Source organism: Myotis daubentonii, chromosome 15 (assembly GCF_963259705.1).
Source record: "Myotis daubentonii chromosome 15, mMyoDau2.1, whole genome shotgun sequence".
Lineage (NCBI taxonomy): Eukaryota > Metazoa > Chordata > Mammalia > Chiroptera > Vespertilionidae > Myotis > Myotis daubentonii.
This window is the reverse complement of record NC_081854.1, coordinates 38222156-38243359: the sequence shown is the minus strand read 5'-3', so window position 1 is coordinate 38243359 and position 21204 is coordinate 38222156. Positions and strand designations below refer to the sequence as shown.

Sequence of the window (21204 nt, the reverse complement as noted above, 5' to 3'; positions counted from 1 at the left end):
ATCAGTCTCTGCCTTCTTTCCCTAGAACTGGGCTCTGTGATTAGACATGGCCTGGGTCCTCCAGGATATAACAGACATCTAGTCTGCCATGGTCCTCAGGGCAGACCCTTGCATATCCTTAATACCATGCTGCATGGCAGTCTACCCAAAGCACCATTTATTGCAGGCTGGCACCAGGAGAAGAATTGGGCACAGTAGATGTTTTATCTCTCTCTAGTTAAATTTACCAAATACCTCCTCTCTTCCAGACAGGATGGCGGGTGCTTTACACTTATCCTCACAATTCTGTGAGTAGGTCATTAATAGTCACCTTTTACAAATGAGGAAATTGAGTCTCAGAAATGTTACCTGGCCTCAAGGCAGGCTGCTCCTCAGCTGTCTCTGCCTGATGTTTATTATTCAAAGCCTGGGAGCTGGGTGAGAGCCCAGGACCTTGGCAGCCAAGATAAACTGCCCCATATCCACCAAGCGTCCCAGCATGGTCTGTATCCATCCCTGAATAGGACAGCTCGGTTGGAGGATGTTCTTAGCAGTGCTGTTTGCATTCACCTTTCCTAGCCTTAGAGGTGTCCTGTTATTCTCCTTAGTCTTCCTGTAGCCTCACCATCTAGACAAGAATTCCCAAGTCAGCCATTTGTTTTATGGGGGCTCTTTTACCTGAATAGGCAGGTGGCCTGGCATCCTATCTTTGGAGGAGGTAGGTCTAAGAACTGATAGTATTGAATCTCACACCCTGAAGTCCAGCCAAACTAAAAATTGGGAGTGCCTTTCACACAAGGCAAGTCTGAGAGGCAACCCTGATCTTTCCAGAATTGTGCTGGAGCCGTCCAGTGGAATGTGATGCTTCAAAGCCTGACTGCTCCAGCCCTTCGAGTTCCTTTCCAGGAGGGAGCTTGGGCTTTCGTGTCAGATTGGCTTGACGTTATGCTTGCTACCTGCACTTCTTACCTCTGTGATCTCTTATAAGATGCCACATTGAAAAGTGGAAAATATAGCCCATTGCTTAGTTGTGAGGGTGAAACTACATGGTGCATGTAAATGCTCAGCCCATGGGAGGCTCTGAATAGACAGTAGCCATTATGAGCATCATTATGATAATCCACGTATGCCCCGTCTGTAGAGTTTTCTGGGTTACTAAACCCCGGAGATCTGAGTCAGTCATGATCCTTCTGTATAAATGACTTTTGCCTGCTTTTGTATTTATTATAAATAAATTGCCTTTAATTTTTGTTGTTAATCCTCACCTACGGATATATTTCCATTGAGTGGAAGGGAGAGGGAGAAACAGAGAGAGAGAGAAACATGGATGTGTGGGAGACAAATCGATTGGTTGCCTCCCACATGAGCCTTGACCAGACCCGGGATTGAGCCTGCAACTGAGGTATATGCCCTTGACGAGAATAGAACCTGGGATCTTTCAGTCCATGGGCTGTTACTCTATCTACTGAATCAAACCAGCCAGGGCTATATTGTCTTTAATTTTTGATACAGTCTTGGCGGAGTAATTCCAGAACCTGCATGGCAGCTTTTGAGATTAAAATGTTGTTGGCTGAATTCTTGCCCCAGCCAGCTGTGTCCTGGTGTTCCTATCACTCCAGTTTTTTAGGATGCAGATTGAGAGGCGATACGGGAGCCTGAAGACCCTGAGGCGCCTCTCCTGTGCGCTGCGTGAAGCAGCACAACCCCCAGCCTGTAGTTTCAGCAGAGGCCCGGCCTCACATCCTCCCTAAACTTGGCAGTAAAAGCCCGGTTCTTCCATTCATTTTGATGATTTATATTCTCTCTGGGTGTCTAATATTAAACAGGGGAATTCCGACATGTTCCATAACACATTTACTGTAACTTGATACCATGAACTAAACTTGCTGTTATTTATCATTTCTTTTTATTTTCTCTCATTCCAGCATAAAGCCAAGGTAGAAGCAATGACCCTGGACCTCGCTCTGCTCCGTAGCGTGCAGCATTTTGCTCAAGCGTTCAAGGCCAAGAATGTGTGAGTGTTCTAGTGGAGGGTTATAGATCATAATATCTTACTATTGTAATGTCTTTATCAGATGAACATAACTGGAAGAACGCAAGGCTGTGGTGTTGTCTTGGCGTCCAAGCTGGAGGCTCATTTATATTGGCCCGGTTAAGGTGCACCATATTTTCCTGACTCTCATTATGATATGTGTCATCCATCTATTAACAGCCTCCCAGATAAAAAGAAAAGACACAATTAAAGCACTAGTTAAAGTGGCTAATAAAAGCCAGATGATCATAAGGTATATCCTGCTTATGGACATTTTTGTAGTCTCCAAGTCAAGGGAAAGAACATTTTCATTGCACTCGGCAAGAGGACACCTCAGCTATCCAGTATGGCAAGGGAGCTGGGGATCAGAGCATGAGAAGGAGGTTCCACTGTTTTTCAAACCTGCCATGATTTTACGGTGGTGTGTGAATGTGGCTCCAAAAACATGGACTCCCATCATGAAAAACTTACTCCTTTTTTCATTCTTTTTTAGTCTTTCAGAATGCCTGAAGGAGGAAGCCTTGGCCAGAGGCTGACACATTTTTATACCATTGCATGTTAACCTCTCTTTCAGACAGAGAGAGATCAGGCCTCAGATCCAATGCTGAGGCAAGCAGTGGTGGTTACCTCCATTTTAATGGTAATATTTTGTGTCCAAGTGTTTATTTTTATGGTTCTCTCACAATTTTTAGGACAGGCAATACCGGCTTCTTATTTAACATAGGGGTTTGAGTTTCATTAAGAAGTCACTTTCAGTGGGTTGAATTATTAAACATGAGAATTAAGTTAATATTAGTAGAGGTGCCAAGGATAAGATAGTTCCAAAGGTGGCACCAGTTTTCTTGACTGAATTTGGAGAACTCTGATGCATGACAAGCTATCTTTGCATTAGACTGTTAGGATCATGAACGATGGGTGTACGGGGAGGTATCCTAAACCAAATATTTATATGGCACTATGTAGATCTGACCCCTCAGTGCTGTCCACTATCCAATTCTTCTCATGTTTCCCTCAATTTCCCACTCAGCAATTTTAGACGGTTAAGGAGTCTGTTCTCTGAATCCATTTCTGGATCAGGCAAGTGGCCTGAGTCCTGGAGGTTGAAGGACTGAGTTAGAGTCCTCAGTGAGACTTGCACCCTCTCCTAAGTGCAGGCTGCGCACTCACAGGAATACTTGGATAACAACCCTAGTTTGCCAGCAGGCCTGGGTGAGTCCTACATGTGTGCTCTCTGTAGTGTTTGGCAATATTAGCGCTGCCCAATTCACCATAGCTAAGATCTGGAAACAGCCTAACTGCCCATCAGTAGATGAATGGATTAGAAAACTGTGGTACATCTACATGATGGAATACTATGCTGCTGTAAAAAGGAAGGAACTCTTACCATTTGCAACGGCATGGATGGAACTGGAGAGCATTATGCTAAGTGAAATAAGCCAGTCAATGAAGGAAAAATACCACATGATCTCACTCATTCATGGACAATAGAGACCATTATAAACTTTTGAACAATAATAGATACAGAGGCAGAGCTGCCTCAAACAGATTGTCAAACTGCAGCGGGAAGGCCGGGGAGGGTTGGGGGGCAAGAGATCACCTAAAGGACTTGTATGCATGCATATAAGCATAACCAATGGACATAAGACACTGGGGGATAGGGGAGGCTAGGGGACTATCTAGGGCGGGGGGATAAAATGGATACATATGTAATACCCTTTGTAATACTTTAAGCAATAAAAAAAAAAAAAAAAAGAAGCAAAAAAAAAAAATATTAGCGCTGCCCCTGCCCAGAGCTCTCAAGGAGACTCAAGTTTGGGTGCAGCAGTAGTTTTTAATATTCACCAAAGGATATTTTTTCTATTGATTTTTTTTCCTTTCGAACAGAGAGTGGAGGGGAGAGAGGCCGATCAGGAGTCAAACCCACAACCCTTTGGTCCACAGGCCAGTGCTCTCACCACTGAACATAACTGGCCAGGACACCAGTAGCTTTTAAGTAAAAGTTACTTTGCTCACTTTCACCTTTATCATTTATTTATCTACGTGTTCATTCACTTAACATACATGTAGTAAGTGTCTCCAAAGCCTCAGGCACTTTTCCTGGTTTTGGGAAGAGAGGGGTGACCATTGGAAGACAAGTTATGCTGAAGCAAGCCAGAATCTCAGTTGTCAGGAAGCAGTGTTTTGTTGCGAAAGGTAATAGTAATAAGAGTAATCACAATAGGAGCAGTAGCAGCTCATTTATGAGTGGTTAGTATGGGCCTCACACTTAAGAACCTTTTGCATACATTTTCTGGTTTAATTCTCAAAGCAACCCTTTGTGGTAGGTGATGTGTGGTATCTCTGTTATACAGATGCAGAATGGGAGACCAAAAGAGTAGGTCAGTTATTTGAAGGCAGCTGGCTGGGAAGCAGAGGGGCTCTGATCCTGTGGGGTTCCTTATTCCTGCTTCCCCTCCATGCCGAACTGTCCTTTCTTTTACATGGGGTGAAACCAAGATCAGAGAAAGTGAGTGACTTTCACAGGCTCACTTGGCAGGTTGGCAGCAAATGTAGGGTTTTTATCAAGCTCTGACTTTTTTGCCCGCTCCTGACACCACACTGCTCCAGCAAGAGCTTAGATGTACTGCCTCTCCTCACGTCCTCCCATTCTGTGTCAGACCGCATTGTGAGCAGGCGGTTCTGCTGGAGAGAGCCAACTGTTACATAAAATCACTGTGTTCCAAGTCTTAACAGGACCATTAGTTTTCAACCATTACGTAGTTCAAAAATCATCACATTCAACTGCCTTTTGTAATCACCAAGCCCCAACTTCTTAGAGAAAGCTATCACCCGTTTTGCCCTAATCTTAGATTTTAGCAAATGACTTTGAATTTGTATATTTCTGGGTTCAGAAACAAGGGTGATTTTCCTTTTAGCAAACCTTGTACCACAAACCTCTTTTTTGATGTCTCTCGAGAGTACAGTGTTTTACATGTTTTAGAGAAATATTGTGGTGGGGAAAATATGCATTAAAAAAAGCGAGTGATTTCAACGTTTGAAATCCTGCCAGTGAAATCTCTCCTGGATAGGCAGGCGGCAGTTCAGCGCTTACAGGTCTTTAGATACTGAGAACTGTCAGAAGTGAACTTAAGTGTTGGTGACTGGGCTGCCAAAAAAACATGTGTAGCTCTATTCTTATAATCACCTCCCATCTTTAGACATTAAAATTTCTATGTGTGTAAAATATAATGACAAATGAAAGTAAGGCTGCCAGTTCAGAGCCAACCTCTTTCTGTGTTGGGGAACTAAGGGGAGGAAACACTGTTACATTTAAATTTCATGTGGATGCCCCCATTCCATATCCCATTTTCAAGCCTGTCTGTAAGCACCCTGGAAGTTTTTCAGGCTCCCTTTTCCTGCGTGTCTTCCCTGGGTTCACATTCCAGCACTGCAACATGCAGCATCTTGTGTAGACTGAGGCTCTGAGCCTGAAAAAGGTGGAAACAGATGTGCAATGGAGACCGTGGTACAAGACTTGGCTCACTGTACTCTGGAGCCACCCTTCATCTGCCTTCTAGTAGGAGGAGATGCGAACTGGCCTATTCTGGGAAATGATCTTCTGTGTTGGGGGTGGGAGTGAAGCCATTTCAAAATGAGCACTGCTAATGTGATGATGCAAAAATCACTTTTCCTTTATTTTGTGCAAGGCAATGTGCTAAGCACATTTGTCTTTAAATTCTTACAGTAACCCTGGGCATTAGTCATTTTTATCTCTATTTTATAACTTGAAGGTCCCAGCTTTTCAGAGAGAGTCTAAATGGCTTTCCTCAGGTTAGCAAGTTGTGGGTTCCAAAATTTGAATCCAAGTCTGAACTCAAAGAGACTCCTGTTTTTGTTAATTCTCAGACTCCAGTCATAGTTTTCAGGGTGGATTTCTGTATTGGTATGTATTGCTGAGTAATATGTTACTTTGTAATTTAGTAGTCTAAAACCACTTAAAACAATAAATATTTCTATTCTCTCTTCCTCTTTCAGCTTAAGTCAGTATTTGAATAATAAGGTCAATGCGTTTTTAAAAATATATTTTATTGATTTCAGAGAGAAAGGGAGAGGAATAGAGAGATAGAAATATCAATGAGATGTTTCATCATCTATTGGCTGCCTCCTGCATGCCTCTTCCGGGGGTCAAGCCAGCAACCCAGGCATATGCCCTGACTGGGAATCACAATGTGACCTCCTGATTCATAGGTTGATGCTCAATTACTGAGCCACACCTGCTGGACAAGTTCAATGCATTTTAATAAATAGTTTTCCCTCAATTATTTTTCTTAAATTAATGCAACATACAAGGTGGGGCAAAAGCATTTTTACAGCTGTGCATATGGAAAATAATATAATAATTAATAAATACTAATTCAAATATTTCAGGTACTCACAACTATAAACCTACTTCTGCCCTACCCTATTTGTTGAAGGGCCCAGGTTGTCCTGTAGAGTTTTCTGTAATCTGTACATTAGTGACTGCATACCTGGGGTGTCATTTAACATGTTCTGGTGTCAACTATGTTTCTTGTGACATGATAGCTAAGTCTAGAGGCTTGAACAAATTCCTGTTTAATTTTCTGGCAAGCATAGCTCATAGATGGTGAAGTCTTCCATCAAGAGGGCACATATACCTGGTTGATAAAGCCAGTTTTCTCAAGGCTCAGCACACCTTTATCAGCCCCTTCTTCTGGCCACTCTCTCCTGGTCTGCCCACCCCATTTTCATTCACTTATTGTGTTATTCTCCCCTCACTCTTCTGGGTGGTCAGCCCAGGAAGCCTCAGCCTGCTTCCAGACAGTTCTCCCAGGAGTTAGTGATGGTGGTGGTCAGCCAGTGTGTCTCAGGTCGAATTATTTTGGGCATTACTGGAAAGTTCCAAACCAAAGGCTGTGGTAAATCCCAACCAAACTGAGTTTTGAGGGATATTTTTGTTTCAACTGCAATCCTGGAGTGTAGCCAGACTCCATACTGCCTGGCAGCGGAGGCATCCATCAGAGCATGAGGACTGGGACCCTTACAGATCATTCAGACCACATGTTGGGATTTTCTGTGATGGTTCTGGAATAGTAACATGTTGTTTGTGGCGATTTTGCACATTTTCACCCCTAGTCCTATGTCTAGTTTATTGAGAAGCACCCATTTTGAATAAGGTCTGGAAGAGCTCAACAGCTCTGAAACCTGGGAACTCCATAAATATTTTCTTTTTCACATGTTTTAAAGTTTGACTTCCATATATTCCTGAAATAATGAATATCAGGGTTCCAATCCTGGAATTTTAAAAGTTGGTGGTGGCATGTAATGTATAGCAAATCCAATTGCTTGCAACCCAGTAACCAATCAGCTCTTTTAATTCTGACCAAGGTCTTTGGTTCATGATGGAAACTAACTGAAATTGATAGTAAGTTCATATTAACATAATACATGCAGTTCTGAAGGTTTCTAGAACTTCATTGTTGATCATGGATTTCTATTTTCTCTTCTTAACTTTCTGTCTAAAGTATAATTTAAATAAATTAGGCTTCCTTAATTTTAAAGAAATAATATAGGATAGTAATGTTTAAAAGGAAAGATTAAAAGTTTTCTACCCCACCTTTACTTTTTAAATATTTGAAGGAGAAAAATCTTTAACAAAGTTATTTATTTTCACTTTTTACTAAATTACTTTCAGAACTTGCATGTACTAATCCCAGATATAATATTCTTGGATTCCTATTCCAAATTTTGCTGTCTCAAATTCTTCTATGGAAGTGGGTGGGCTATAAATTATAAATAAATTCCAAATTTTCAGGGATAAATTACCCCGAAGACCATTGTATAAATTATGGCTTAATCTTTCTTTCTCTCCTCTGCTTAACTTTAAGAATAATGTTTTAGCCAACATATCTGCATTACTCTTTGCTCAACATGAGAAATCCATTTCTGGTTTGCTTAACAGAGGATCATGTTGCTTTGCTTTTCTACACTGTATGAAAACTAAAATAAATAAAAACAAAGAGTCAGGTTTTAGTTGTAATGAACTTTCTAAATCTTTATCTTAATTATGACTCTTTAAGGAAAAAATTTAAAAGTCTGTAAGTTAGTTTTCTGCCATCCCATACATTTTCCATCTTAAGTTTTTAAAAAATCATATTGTGAAACATTTAATATATTTACAAACATTAGGAAAGAATGCTTCCCTCAGAAGTAAATTTTTAATCTGAAAATTAACTTTCAGCATCATTTGCTTTTATATAATTCTTTAGAACTCTTTCTAAAATATACTGTCATTCCTTAATAAACAGAAATACTAACTTTAAGCAATGCAGTATAGTACAGGGGTAAGCACACTTTTGTATAAAGGGCTAGAGAATAAATACTTGAGACTTTTCATGACATAAGATCTCCCTTGCAGTTAGCTCTGACTTGTAGCATGAAAAATACATGGACAATATTTAAATGGGTGAATATGACTGTGTTCCAGTAAAACTTTATTTATCAAAACAGGTGATGGGCTGGATTTGGCAAGGGCCACAGTGTGCCCACTGCTGGTGTAGTGGAAAGAATACAGAGTTTTGGGATCAAGTGAACTTGGATTTAAATCCCAGCTCTACTACTTACTAGCTTTGTGGCCTTGAGAAAAGTCTTAGCATCTCTGGGCCTCACTTGCCAGATGTATATGAAGTAAAGGATCACATATACCTGTTAGAGTTGTTGAGGAGAATAGCCATAATGTATGAAATAACCAGATACAGCTCAGTGCACTGTGCCATTGACTACTAACATGTATTTTTTATCATCTTGATTTTTAAAAATATATTTGTTTATCATCTAATTTTTTAAAATGTATTTTTCTTGATTTCAAAGAAGAAGGGAAAGGGAGATAGAAACATGAATGATGGAAGAGAATCATTGATCAGCTTCCTCCTGTGTGCCCCACACAGGGGATTGAGCCCGCAACCCAGGCATCAAACTGTGACTGGGAATCAAATTGTGACCTCCTGGTTCATAGGTCAGTGCTCAACCACTGAGCCATGCCAGCTGAGCAATCCTAAAATTTTAAATAATACGTATAGATAAAATAGAAACAAGGAATTGATTCGAACAGGAAAGGGGAATAAAAATAGACTAGTAAGATGTGATCATAGAGGAAGAGAGTCTATCTCATAAGGTCTTTCACATTCATTAAAAATTGGGCCTAAGAATGACCTTTGGGATTCCTGGCTATCAAGAGAAGAGAGGAATTCAGCTTCACTTTGCCCACAGCAAATAAGCATGACAAGATCAAGCAGAAAAGGTTGTTACTATAGTGAAATTCCACTGAGGACCACAGAGTACTGATTACTGAGTATTCCCCCACTTCATTGTTAGTAAAGCCATGGACTTGAGGGATATTTCAGTTTTCTTTCAGGGTAAATAGCTAGACCAGGGGTGGGCAAACTTTTTGACTTGAGGGCCACAGTGGGTTCTTAAACTGGACCGGAGGGCCGGAACAAAAGCATGGATGGAGTGTTTGTGTGAACTAATATAAATTCAAAGTAAACATCATTACATAAAAGGGTACGGTCTTTTTTTTTTTTTTTAGTTTTATTCATTTCAAACTGGCCGGATCCGGCCCACGGGCCATAGTTTGCCCATGGCTGAGCTAGACTCTGTTTTCTTTGCCATTATCACATCTGTTTCACCTGGCTTTAAGTAGCTTTTCCAAAGTTGCCTTAAGAGCAACCTGCTTTCAATGGTTGCTATTTGAATGATATATATTTTCCCAATCTGATACTTTTAACCTAAATGTACATTTATTTTTTTAATTAAATCTTTATTGTCCAGATTATTACATTTGTTCCTCTTTTTTTCCCCCCCATAACTCCCCTCCTCCCAGTTCCCGCCCCACCCTCAGCCCTCACAACCCACCCACTGTCCTCAACCATAGGTGCACGATTTTTGTCCAGTCTCTTCCCACATCTCCCACACCCCTTTCCCCCCCCAAGAATAGTCAGTCCATTCCCTTTCTATGTCCCTGATTCTATTATAATCACCAGTTCATTCTGTTCATCAGATTATTTATTCACTTGATTCTTAGATTCACTTGTTGATAGATGCATATTTGTTGTTCATAATTTGTATCTTTACCTTTTTCTTCCTCTTCCTCTTCTTAAAGGATACCTTTCAGCATTTCATATAATCCTGGTTTGGTGGTGATGAACTCCTTTAGCTTTTCCTTATCTGTGAAGCTCTTTATCTGACCTTCAATTCTGAATGATAGCTTTGCTGGATAAAGTAATCTTGGTTGTAGGTTCTTGGTATTCATCACTTTGAATATTTCTTGCCACTCCCTTCTGGCCTGCAAAGTTTCTGTTGAGAAATCAGCTGACAGTCGTATGGGTATTCCCTTGTAGGTAACTGAGTTTCTTTCTCTTGCTGTTTTTAAGATTCTCTCTTTATCTTTTGCTCTTGGCATTTTAATTATGATGTGTCTTGGTGTGGTCCTCTTTGGATTCCTTTTGTTTGGGGTTCTCCGCGCTTCTTGGACCTGTAAGTCCATTTCTTTCACCAGGTGGGGGAAGTTTTCTGTCATTATTTCTTCAAATAGGTTTTCAGTATCTTGCTCTCTGTCATCTTCTGGCACCCCTATAATTCTGATGTTGGTACGCTTGAAGCTGTCCCAGAGGCTCCTTACACTATCCTCGCATTTTTGGATTCTTTTTTCATTTTGCTTTTCCGGTTGGATGTTTTTTGCTTCCTCGCATTTCAAATCATTGACTTGATTCTTGCGCTCCTCTGGTCTGCTGTCGGGAGTCTGTATAATATTCGTTATTTCAGTCCGTGTATGCTTAATTTCTAGTTGGTTCCCCAATATAAGATCGAGGGTCTTATTAGTTTTCGTGTAGATCTCATTAAGTTTATCGGCAGCTTCTAAACAGTTCTTGAGAGACCTTAAAAGTGTGGTTCTGAACTCTATATCTTCCATTGACAATTTTGTCCTGTTTCTTTGTCTCCGCATTTTGTTATGCTTCCTTGGTGCACCCCCTAGTGGTCTTTGTTCGCAGTCTTATAGTTAAATCTTGATTGTTGTAGCTAATTCCAGGGAGGGTTTGACCTCCAGGCCAAGTGGCTATGAGAATCAGCTGTGTCAGCAGTGAGAGAACTTCTGTCCTCTAGGGAGGTGCTAATCTAGCCTTTGCCTGAGGCTATCCGGCAAATGCCTTTGTGCAGGGCTTGGGCGGGGCGGGTCGTACAGGATCAACAGGGTGGGCCGGAGAGAGCAGTTATGGCGGCTCTCAGTCCTGTCCCCAGGGGCTCTGCCTCTCTGAGTCCCAGCACCCGCTGCAAAGCTGGGATAGAAAGCTGCACTCGCTCTGACCGAAGCCAGAAAGTCCCGCTTCTCCCGTTTGAGTCTGGGTCCCTAAAGACTCGCCCGGATCTGGTGCTCAGAGTCTGCGACTCCCTCCCGATTGAAAACAACAACCGTGCCCTCCGCCGCCAGCCCGCTCCACGCACTCCGCACCTCAGAATTTGACTTCAGCACTGCGCCTCCTCTGAGTGTCCGTGTGCATTTCTCTTTCCTCCTAGTTGTAGGACTTCCACTCAGCCAGCGTTCCTGTGGTTCTGCGTGATGTCCCTTCCGTTTTTTGGTTTCACTTTTGAAGTAGTTGTTCAAAGCAGCAAACTCCGGCGTTAACCTATGCCGCCATCTTGGTTCTCTGATTAAATGTACATTTAAATGTAGAGAATGTATCTCCTATAGATGGCATATACTTATGTATGTCCAGAAATGATTTAGGCTGAAAATCTCTGCCTTTTGATTTAATTTTTAATCCATTTGATTTTAATGTTATTATTTATACTAGAGGCCTGGTGCACCCTCTCACAATCTGGGACCTCTCAGGTACGGTCCCTAGGCCTGGCCTAGGGACCTGGCTGGCAATCAGGGCCTATCGGGGCTTTCCTTCCCCTGGCTCCCAACAGCTTGCCCTGCCCCTGCTGCTGCCACTGCTTGCCATCTGTGAGGCACTGCCTCCTCCCCCGCCACTGGTCACCTCCTGCTGCAGGCAACAGGTGTGGGGTGCGATCACTTGGCTGGCCTGGGCCCCCCTCTGCAGGGTGATTGCTGGCCAGCCCCGTACCCCCTACACATTGTCGCTGGCCTGGACCTCCCTCTTTGGGGCGATCGATCGTGGGGCTCCACGGTGGATTGCCCAGCAGAGGGAGGCCCCACCCACCTGGCCAGGGCTCTGCGATCTATCGCTACGCAGAGGGTGGCCTGGGCCTCCCTTTTGGGGTGATTGCGGAGCCTCCCCCTCCATCGATCGCCCCGCCGGCCGATAGCCTGGGCCTTCCTCTTTGGGGCAATCGATCAATCATGGAGACCTCCAATCAATTGCCCCACAGAGGGTGACCTGGGCCTCCCTTTGCAGGTGATCGTGGAGTGAGGTTGAGCCCCCCGATCAATCACATCTCACCCATCTTGGCTGGCCTGATGCCTGTGTGTGTCATAGCATGGTTGTCTGGAAGGTTGTTTGGTCAATTTGCATATTATGCTTTTATTATTATAGACTAGAGGCCCAGTGCACAAAAATTTGTGCACTGGTGGGGGGGGGTGTCCCTTAGCCCCACTTGTGCCCTCTCACAGTCTGGGACCCCTCGGGAGATAATGACCTGCTGGCTTAGGCCCGCTCCCGGGTGGCAGAGGGCAGGCCCAATCCCTAGGTGCAACCCCTGGTTGGGCTCAGAGCAGGGCCAATTGGGGAGTTGGAGCGCCACCCCTGTCATGCACAGAGCAGAGCGGATCTGGAGGTTGTGATGCCACCCCCAGTTACGCTCAGGGTAGGGCCGATTGGGGGGTTGTGGCACCACCCCCTGTCACACTCAAGGCAGGGTCAATGGGGAGTTTGCGGCGCCACCCCCTGTCACACACAGAGCTGCAGGGCGATCAGGGGGTTTGGGGGCTGCCCCCTGTCACGCTGATCCCCGTGCCGGGAGGCCTCTCGGCTCCGCTGATCCTGGGTTTGGGAGGCTTCGCGGCTCCGCTGATCCCGGGTTTGGGAGGCTTCGCGGCTCCGCTGATCCCGGTGCTGGGAGGCATATTACCCTTTTACTATATAGGATAGAGGCCTGGTGCACGGGTGGGGGCCGGCTGGTTTGCCCTGAAGGGTGTCCTGGATCAGGGTTGGGGTCCCGCTTCGGTGCCTGGCCAGCCTGGATGAGGGGCTAATGACTGTTTGCAGCTGGTCACACCCCCTTCAGGGTGGGGGTCCCCACTGGAGTGCCTGGCCATTCTGGATGAGGGGCTGAGGGCTGTTTTCAGGCTGGCAGGTGACTGAAGCTTTCAACCTCTCCTTTTTTTCTTTTTTGTTTTATTCTGGGATTTATTTACCTTCTATGGCTGTCACTGGAACTGAGAACGGGCTTTAGCTCTGAGGCTAGGCTCCAGCTCTGAGACCTTGGCTGTTGATCTGGGTTTGTTTGGATTCTATAATTGAAACACTGTTTCAGCTTCAGTTCCGAGGCCGGCTGGCTGAAAGCAGGTTTCTGGGGATTGTTTAGCTTCTATATTTGCAACATAGTTGGTTAGAGTGCAGCTCAGAGGCCGGCAGCGGCAGCCGGGGAACCTTGGCTTCCTCCATCACTGGAGCAAGCAAGCCTCCTGTTCGCTTCAGCTGCCTGGCTTCCGGCCACCATCTTGGTTGGCAGTTAATTTCCATATCGCCCTGATTAGCCAATGGGAAGCGTGTCAGAGGTATGGTTCATTACCATGTTTCTCTTTTATTATATAGGATAGTTGGGTTTATGTCTGCCATTTACCTTTTTGTTTTTCTTATGTCTCATGTCTTTTTAATGCCTTCATGCTTCTGATAATACCTCCTTTTATATTAAGTAGTTTTTCACGTCAAAATTTTAATATTTTAATGCTATTTTTACTGTTTTGTTATTTTCTTAGTAGTTGCTCTGGGATTAACCATATACATCTTAATATAAGAGAATCTACCCCAGATTTTATTCACCACAGATACTAACTTTAATTCTAGTGTAATATAGAAAAATGTATTTCTATATGTCTATATTCTTTTTCCTATATTTGTGCTCATATTATTATACCTAACATAATGTACAAATACACAGATATATTAAATTCATCTTCATAAAAAAAAAAAAGAGCAACCTGCTTTGAATAAGTGAGGTACCATGGGATATATTCAAGATAGTGAACTTGCTGCGTACTGTGGTATACCAAAGTATTTCACATGCCTTCTTCTCCCCTCTGTTTAGTTTTAAATGTTTCCCTTCCTCTCATTATTTATCCAGTGCTTACAATAGTACCAGGATCTGGGCTAGACATGGGTTTTAAACATTTGTCATCTCATTTCTCCTGTGCCTTATCTCTCTCTTCTAGTAGTTATGAAACTTAAGGACATTATCATAACTTTTCATGATGGCCATATTAAAAAACATATGCTAGGTAGAGAAGAAAAAAATAAGTTAATTTAATTAAGGGCCTCTTAGCAGTTAAATTTGTTAGAAAAAATTTTCCGTGAGCCTTTTGCCATCATTAAAAGTCATCACTGCTAAGGAATACATGAAAATGTGTTTGAATTAACCACAACCATGTTAGCAAAATAAACAGTTTTGATTTCCCAACAGAATTCTAGGGTCAGCCATCACTATCATGTTTCATAAAATCAAAGTAATGTATGTTAATTGAAGATACACAAAAAAAGCCCCTTCCAGGAAGAATAGAAACCCAGCTTTGAAGGGTAAATACAATTACTCTGTGGTTGCCTCTTCCTTCCCACACTCGTCAATCCACCAGTGCTGATGTTATATCATCAGCTTTAGCAAAGAATATTAATTTTGTTGCTGGTATTCAACAAAGATCTCTTAAAACAGTTGACTATAGCACGAGTCAGCAAGGTTTTTCGAAAAGAATCAAATATTTATTTAAATATCTATATAAATATGTTGTCTTGTGAGCCAGATGGTTTGTAGCAACCATTCAGTCAGTATTGAGTGCATTTTGAGTGTTGAATGAGAAAATCATAGGGCAAAAGTAGCCTCTGTTAAAGTGTAAACGAGTAGACATGGCTGCGTTCTAATAAAATTTTATTTAAAAGCAGGAAGTGAGTTGGATATTTTATTTGATCTGGTGATTGTGGTCTGTTAATCCTTGGACTAGAACTCACTATTCCTTGAAATGTAACTCATTTTAATAGCATCCTTTCTCACTATGAGAAATAGCGATTTTTCTTAGAAAATGGTTTATGTTAGACCTGGTCAAGATAAATAAGTACATATAACCATTGTTGTGTGCATGGTTAATTTTAATTCTCTGCAGAAAGTGCTGATACTTAGAGGCTGATCAAAGAGATGAGTTTGAGTAGAACAGTGTTCTGTGATGAGTTTGGTGTAAGCAGGTCAACTACCACAACTAAGTATTGTTTATTTATAATGAGGACACTGTAGTCCTAATTGAGACTTGGAACCATATAATGATGATGATGATGATAATTATTAAAATTTATCACCTATTTATTATGCATCATGCACAGTTAAGCACTTATATGCCATCCCATTTTATCCTCATAAGAACTCAGAGGGTAGAACAAAAGGCTTGAAGAGTGGTAGTATCTTATGGTTCAGCCTAATACAATGATGAACCACATCTCACAGATGAAGAAATTGGGGCTTAAAGAGGTTAAGGACCGTGACCAAGGTTATTCTAGCCATTTGGTTGTGAGGCTAGAACTGAGTCTGAAATATGCTCTCTCACTGGACTAAGGCAGAAAGATTTTGAAGAATCAGAAAGATCTGTCTCATTTGGGAAGTGCATCATGTGGGATGCATTGCTTTGGAAGGAGATTTGTCCCATTAATAGGATGGATGACAACCCCTGCCTACTGGGACAATTATTAAGGTCACTTCAAGGTCGAAGGAGATGCTTCTTCCAGCCAATTTTCTATCACCAAGAAGAAATTGTTTTTCTGCAATGTGTATAAAAGAGGGTTAAACCAACCCAATAGGTGAGAGGCACATCCCTTCAATTAAGGTACTCAGCCTGTTTTCCACCAGGTATCTAGACGGTGTCTCTCCACGGAATTAGTTTAAGCAGAAATGGCAGCTATTTACTCTTGTTTGCAGTCATATTTATACATTTAGTCCACATGTCAGTGTTTATTTCCCCTTAGTTCCTACTTGTCTTCATAATGATGCTGATCAGGTAGACAGGAAAAGATCAGAGGGTCATTTTACTATGTACACATCTGTACTGCCAGAGTGATTGCTTTGCTGCCTGACTGTCCTGTGGAAAAACCCTTTAGTGAGAACTTGCAAAGGCTGTACTGCGGGTGTGGCCCACCAAGGCCTCTGCAAGATGGCCCCTTATCCACCTTCATTATAGCCGTGTTCTCCCAAACCTGTCCTTCCAGACTCTGCCCCACACAGAGCTGCTTACAAGTTCTGCCTCCTGACTCTGGGTCTGCCAATCTGACTTGTGCCGCATCCCTCTGACCTCTCCATCACATACTCACTTGGTGCTTTTCTCACAGCCTCTACAGAACCTGCCTTGTTTCCTTCTTTTACTTCTGCTACACAGTGGTTGAATTGGCAAGTCACTCTTTGGAGCATCAATCACATACCCAATCATCATGCTTGGAATACTTTGGAGATGCTTTTGCCTATATCGATTTTTCTTTGTTAGACTGAGCCCCAGAGAAGCAGAAACCTTGGCTAATTCATCTTTGTCTTAGCTTTGAATCTCTGTTCCATAGCTTACTAAGATGATGACCTTGGCAACTGCCTTCATCTCTCTGAGCCTCAGTTTCTTCATCAGTAAAAGTGGGAGATGATAGTGATCGCATTGTGGCATGGTTGAGAGAATTAAATCATATAATGTTCTTAAAACGTAGTGCCTGGTATCTAATAAACAATCAGTAAATTTTAGCTTGTATCATTGTTATTTTCATTAGCATTATCCTTTGCAATTATTACATTTACTGCCTTATAGTAACCTCAAGCAAGGGCGTGGATGGTTGGATGGGTAGATGTATGGGAGGGAGGGCAAAAATAGAAACACGTAGTTCCATTTGGTGACCACAACTTTTCTTTTAGGGTGTCAATTCTCAGCCATTGAAAGTTGTTGAATTGGTACCTCTTTGGGTAGCATGGAGGTTACACGTTTATAGATCTTGGAAAATAAATTTTAAAGTAATGAAATGTACAGTAGTTATTTTGGGAAAACAACACAAATTTTGTCTTCTAGGAATCTATGAACACATTTATCATCTAGGAGCCAGGGCTATGCTGTGGAGCCATGCTGTGGCATGGCCATGTGAACATACTAGCCTGCCATTGCTTGGCTTGGAGAGGGACTGGCACCTCTGAGTTCTGCCAAGCCTATTCTTTGACCTCCACTGAGACCACCTACACAGTCATTGGCGCAGCAAATCCATGATGTTAGGGTTAATATTTGGTTATTCTCAGAGAAATCCTGGTTTATGTAAGACTTGGGAAAAATATTTCAGTGTCTGTGGTTCAGAATTATATTTCTCAACTTGGCCCATGAATGCAGCTTGGTTTTTCTCCTTGTACCATCTAACCACCCCCATTGTCACATTGGAGTTCTACTTTTACATAATTGACATATTGGGAAGTTTGTGCCTAAACCACACTGAAATCACATTTTAATAACATGGGAACTATCTTTTCCCCCCAGTAAATTGTTAAAAAGCTAATTCTTGTCAGCCTAAAAACTTGAATATACATTTGAAATAAATCACCAGCATTACACTGTGGCAGCCTGCTGAAAATCCCCAAAGAAGAATATATTTTTAGGTGAACTACTTGTTGCCGCACTGTGTTTTTAATACTATGAATCCTTTCTTTTCTTCATTTTGTAAGAATCTACTGTGTACCTTGTCATTCAGGAAAATATAAACAGAGCCTCTCAATTAGCAGTGACGTTCTTCAGGTTGCCTTTAAGGTCAGCCTGCTCTTATAGCTTATTGACCAGCTCAGAATAAAAAAGATGTTTGAGCTGACATAATGCAATAATTTATAACCAAAACCAAAGAGGAGAAAAATGCTTCTGTTTGTCTCAGAAGTACAAGTAATGGGTAAGTTCACAAATTATACATCTTTGGTAAACGGATCTTGGCAGAATGTCTCCCTCCTAAAATGACCGCAGTTCCTCAGTCTCCCATATCAGCTCTCCATACTCCCTCGAGACTGTCTCTTGAGGACAGTGTTTCTCAACTTGTCCATGTTGTGGAATCAGCTGGGGATTTTATTCGTCACTGATGCCTGGCTGCTACCCCCTGACGTGTTGATTTGAGTGTTCTGGGGTGTGCACTGGGCATTTGGACTTTGAAAAAAGCTCCTCAGGTGATGTTCACGTGGTACTGTGTGGGGCAGTGGGCACAGTCCACCTAGCAGGTCTCAAGCCCTGGTTATTCTCTGCCCACTTATCAGTTGATGACCATCTGGGCTGTTTATACATCTTGGCTATTATGAATGGCGCTGCTATGAACATTCATGTGAAGGTTTTTGTGTAGATATAGTCATTTCTCTTGTGTATGTGTCTAAGAGTCAGTTGCTGGATCATATAGTAAGTTTATGTTTAACTTTTTGAGGAACTTTCATTCTTTTTCACAGCTGCGGCACCATTTTACATTCTCACTAGTAGTACATGGGTATCCCAGTTTCTCCACATCCTTGTCAACACTTGTTATTGTCCTTTTATTTATTTTTTTTCTTGTTTTTTTTTTTTTTTAAATATATATTTTATTGATTTTTTACAGAGAGGAAGGGAGAGAGAGATAGAGAGTCAGAAACATCGATGAGAGAGAAACATTGATCAGCTGCCTTCCGCACATCTACTGGGGATGTGCCCGCAAGCCTGGTACATGCCCTTGACCAGAATCGAACCTGGGACCCCTCTATCCACTGAGCCAAACGGGTTTCAGCATGTTATTGTCCTTTTAAAAACTTAAGTTATAGCCATCCGTTTTTATTATAACTATACTACTCAGTGTGAAGTGGTTATGTTACATATATTCTTTTATATCTAAGCACATATATTTTTTTCTTTATATTGACTATGTCATGAGCACTTCTTCATGTTATTAAATATTCTTCTCTAATTTGAATGTTAAGGACGTTACTGTGATCCATTGCAAAGAGGTAAAATTATTTAACTTACCTTGAACTTTTGGCTGCTAGGTTTTTATTATACTATGATCATGTTTTGTACTTACTTTTTTTTGGATCTTGTTTTCTTAGGATCAATTCCTATAAGAGGAGTTTCTGGGACAAAGCATATGGATATCTTTTAATCATCTGTAAAATCAAATCACCCTCCATAAAAGTTACATGTAACTCTTATCCCTTCCTCAAAAACTAGGCAATACTATTAAGATATAAAATATGATTTATACAACTTGCATTTATTAATTAAAGTGAAATGTTTATTATAAATGCAAGATTTCTGTTTATTCGTCATTGAAGTTCTTTTCTCAGTTGCTTTTCAAATCATCTGAGGCCATTGCAGCCACAGAGAAAAGAAACCACTTCCTGGTAGATCGGAAGAGAAATCTTAGCTTTTCTGTCATTGGTGAGGAAGTCTGGGGTTGGTCAATGGCACTGAGTGGTAAGGAAGTGGGGCTGAGCCCTGGACTGGGAGTCAGGAAGGACTGGCTGTCATTCACCTCTTCATTTATCATTTTCTATATCATTCTTTGTCTTAGATGGTGGTGCCCTATGCTCCTTCTGGGTGCATTTTAATAGCATCAACTAAGCTCCAGCATGTAACTTTGGTGATTTTTCAGGAATTTCCTCTAATGTAGCTCTGGCTCTTAGGGCAGGACTGGCCACATTGTTAGAGGGAAGGCTTCACATTAATCTTGGACAAGAAGTAGCTATGCCCTTTAAAGACCCTGATACCAAAATAGACTTTTAACTTCAGGCTCCTCGGTCCTGTTTGACCCTCAGGTGCCTTGGACCAAACAGATCTTTCCTCCTTCCTTCCCTTCCTTTGTAGGGTGTCCATGCTTAGTGGAGTTTTGCATCAGGTCCATTATTTTCTGAAGCCCCTTCTCTGCTATCCTGGTGGAAGTCTGGGTTTGCTGTTTAGCATCTGCAAGGGCTGGCAGCCAACTGTGGCTTCTCATTCTGCCTTTCCTATTGTGCATTTCTTCTTGGGACAGTTTTTGATATGATCACATTTGCCTAATTTTATTTTGTTTTAAAAGGTTTAAATGGCTTTACGATTTTAAAGGCCAATGTTAAACCTGTTTATTTTGATACTGTGATAAATAATGTTATATTACACAAGTTCTGTGACCACAGAAATGATACATGTCAGTTGTAGAACATTGTAAAAATATGGGAAACCTGGGGGCCACTTAACTCATTCTGAGGATTTTAGACTAGGCGTCTCAGAACCCTGGGATTTTTTTTGTAAATTGAGCTATAATTTATATACTGTAAATTCATCACTCTAAAGTGCATAATTCAATGTTTTTTAGTACAGTCACAGAGTTGTAGAACCATCACCACTAATTCCTGAACATTTCCATTACTCCAAGAAGAAACCCTATATCCATTAAGCAGTCATTTCCTATCGTTCTCTTGCCCCCTCCACCTTAGGCAAACACTAATCTATTTTCTGTCTCTACCTATTGGCCTATTCTGGACATTTCATATGAATGGAATCATATAATAAGTTTTCTCTGGCTTCTTTCATTTTTTTTAAAAAATGTATTGATTGATTTAAGAGAAAGAGGAAGGGGGGAGGGAGAGAAAGAGAGAGAAATCGATTTGTTTTTCCACTTATTTATGCATTCATTAGTTGATTCTTCTATGTGCCCTGACTGGGGATTGAACTGGCAAACTTGGTGTATTGGAACGACACTTTAACCACTGAGGTACCTGACCAGGCTGTGTGTGGCTTCTTTCACTTAACCGTGTTTTCAAGGTCAAATCCATGTTGTAGTGTGTCAGTGCTTCATTGCTTTTTATGGCTGAATAATACCCCATCCTATGGATAGACCACATTTTGTTTATACATTCATCAGTTGATGGACTTTTAGTTTATTTCCACTTTTTGGCTACTATAAATAATTCTGCTGTGAACATTATTCTCATTGTTTGCCCTCATAGAAGACATCATAATACTTAGGGGTGAAAGGGGTTGGAAGGTAGGT

The 21204-nt window shown here is 41.7% G+C and overlaps 1 protein-coding gene across 2 annotated transcripts in view; it reads left to right on the top strand.

Annotated features, from left to right (window-relative positions):
• WWOX (WW domain containing oxidoreductase) overlaps positions 1-21204 on the top strand; it is a 930802-nt gene that overhangs the window by 231151 nt on the left and 678447 nt on the right. For both annotated transcript variants that reach the window (XM_059667377.1, XM_059667378.1), the window contains exon 6: positions 1905-1993. In XM_059667377.1, the coding sequence (XP_059523360.1) occupies positions 1905-1993 (89 nt within the window). The remainder of the gene's footprint in view (positions 1-1904; positions 1994-21204) is intronic.